Source organism: Hyposmocoma kahamanoa, unplaced genomic scaffold (assembly GCF_003589595.1).
Source record: "Hyposmocoma kahamanoa isolate Upper Pololo Valley unplaced genomic scaffold, ASM358959v1 65, whole genome shotgun sequence".
Classification (NCBI taxonomy): domain Eukaryota; kingdom Metazoa; phylum Arthropoda; class Insecta; order Lepidoptera; family Cosmopterigidae; genus Hyposmocoma; species Hyposmocoma kahamanoa.
In genome coordinates this window covers 5,080,189-5,082,429 of record NW_020653853.1, presented here as the reverse complement: position 1 = coordinate 5,082,429, position 2,241 = coordinate 5,080,189, and the positions used below count along the sequence as shown (strand labels likewise).

General features: G+C 36.5%; 1 protein-coding gene across 1 annotated transcript in view; it reads left to right on the top strand.

The window, feature by feature from the left end:
• LOC113231213 overlaps positions 1-2,241 on the top strand; it is a 20,487-nt gene that overhangs the window by 7,434 nt on the left and 10,812 nt on the right. Inside the window, exon 4 of the mRNA XM_026465419.1 lies at positions 1,876-2,042. Coding sequence (XP_026321204.1) covers positions 1,876-2,042 — 167 coding nt within the window. The remainder of the gene's footprint in view (positions 1-1,875; positions 2,043-2,241) is intronic.

The window sequence follows — 2,241 nt, the reverse complement described above, 5'->3', positions numbered from 1 at the left end:
AATACCCGGCTACGCTATCTTGTATGACGATTAGCAGTCCTCTTGAGTTATTGGTCCATGATTAAACTAAATTATGTAATCTTTATAAATAATTCTCTCACTGAAAGTGTGTGTGTGTGTCCGTGTGTGTGTGTGTGTGTGTGTGTGTGTGTGTGTGTGTGTGTGTGTGTGTGTGTGTGTGTGTGTGTGTGTGTGTGTGTGTGAAGGTGTGGGTGTGTGTGTTGCGCGCGGGTGTGTGACTTGCGTGTGTGTTGGAAAAAGAGTGCGTATTTGATGTGAACACTTCATTGAGCAGCATGAAGATTTTCTGTTTCTTCATATGACAGTTTTAGAAGTCATTTGGTTATACTTACATGTCTTAGGTACTTAAAATCGTATAACCTACGTATTCTGCCTGTTAGGTTTTCAATGTGGGGTACAAAATTTAGATGTTCATCTAAAATCACACCCAGGTACCTAACATTGGTAGCTGTTTCTAATTTAGGACAGTCGCAAGGAACGTTACTATTTACAGCGTGGTTATGGGCGACTAAACTGAGCTGTAACGGTTATTTTTAATGCTTTTGGTTGATTAATACTGACTTTCAAAAACTTCGTCTTGACAACATTCAGCGACAGTAAATTATCAGTGAGCCAACTGGTTATCGAGTTAAAGCCAATTTGTGCAGCTTGAAATGCTTGCTCCCAAGTGCGACCCGTAAAAATGAGAGCCGTGTCATCAGTAAATGCCACCAACCTTCCATTAATTAAGTTAATGGAACACATATCGTTGATATAGACTAAAAACAAAATCGGACCCAAAATACTACCCTGTGGAACGCCATGCTCCACAGGAAGCTCCTGACTCAGTAAATCGCCAATTTTGACACATTGAGTACGATTCGAAAGGTAGCTCTGAAATAATTCCAGCGGTTAATATAATAACGTTATGTTAAAAAAAAATTGAACGCGTTTTTTACAAATAAACTTACTTATCCTAAAACGTTTAGTGGTCTACTCTAACTTTTCTCTATCAACACAAAGTTGCGAGCTTTTTTTAACATAAAAATCTATGCGCTTAAATGTTTTTCTAAACGATTTTGTTAGCTACAAACTAAAAAGCGATTAAGTAAAATGGCGTTTAAAAAAGCACGCTTTTTTAAAAATAGGATATCATTTCAACGTTTAAAAAAATAAGCAATTTTTCCCATTTCTAACAATAAGTGCCAAGTGGATTGTCTATTCATTTCAATAGATTTAAAAAAATTATCGTTTCATATAGGTAACAACAATTGACTAATTTGGTAGGCACTTTTTTCAATCAACTTGCTATTGAATATCGTCAGAAAAATGTTGTTGAAATTATGCCGTGTGCAGCGCGACATAACTGTTATGTAAACTGTCACTCCTTCCGCACCGCGCAGCTACCTCAGGAACCGACTCAGTTATTATGCGGTAGGCCTTGTTTATATAAATAGAAAGGTATTGTTGCAAACTGTTGTCTGTTGCCTTATTGTGACAACAACGTATATAAAAATATAAAATATGATAAATAATATACTAACTTTTATACTGCTGCAACTCTACTTATCATTTCACCCAAATAATGAGTTCTTTAGGCGAGAGGTAGAGGACCTTAAGTCCAATTTATATGTCTTTACAAACATTGCTTTAGAATGCTAAAAATCACAATGCTAAAGATATCGTCGTTTGTTTTTTATTTAACATATTTTTTTTCACCTTGTGATTGATTTTAAATGCCTAATTAAAAGCCTGAAACTCATTAAAACCCTTTGGAGTATAACTTACCATTTGACACTTAAGGTTCTTTACCTCTCACCTACAGAGTTCTTGAGGAGATCTTTGATTAGAATAAAGAGTAAATGGTATTTTCAGCTATGAGGAATTTGTTGCGAACGCAAGCGCAGGCTCCGGGCGGGCATATTGGGTGGCAGGACCGGGGCCCTTCCACAATTTCCCGTCACTGCCGCCCCGTGCTACTGGCACTCACTGTGCCTTAGGCCAACTCACGCAGCGCGGCCTGCTGCAAATGCTCACTGTCGGTATGTACTTACACAATACAATATTAGTAGTAAAATGTTTTTATTTTTGTCTACTAATCTAACTTTGTTAGGGTTAAAGGTTGTTTGAAAAAGAACATTCTCTATTTTTATGATGCTGATCGAAGTAGTCAATTATAAGGATAAATTCCTTTTAATTAACGTAGTATCTTAAAGTTAAAATTTATACAGTTATTTGACA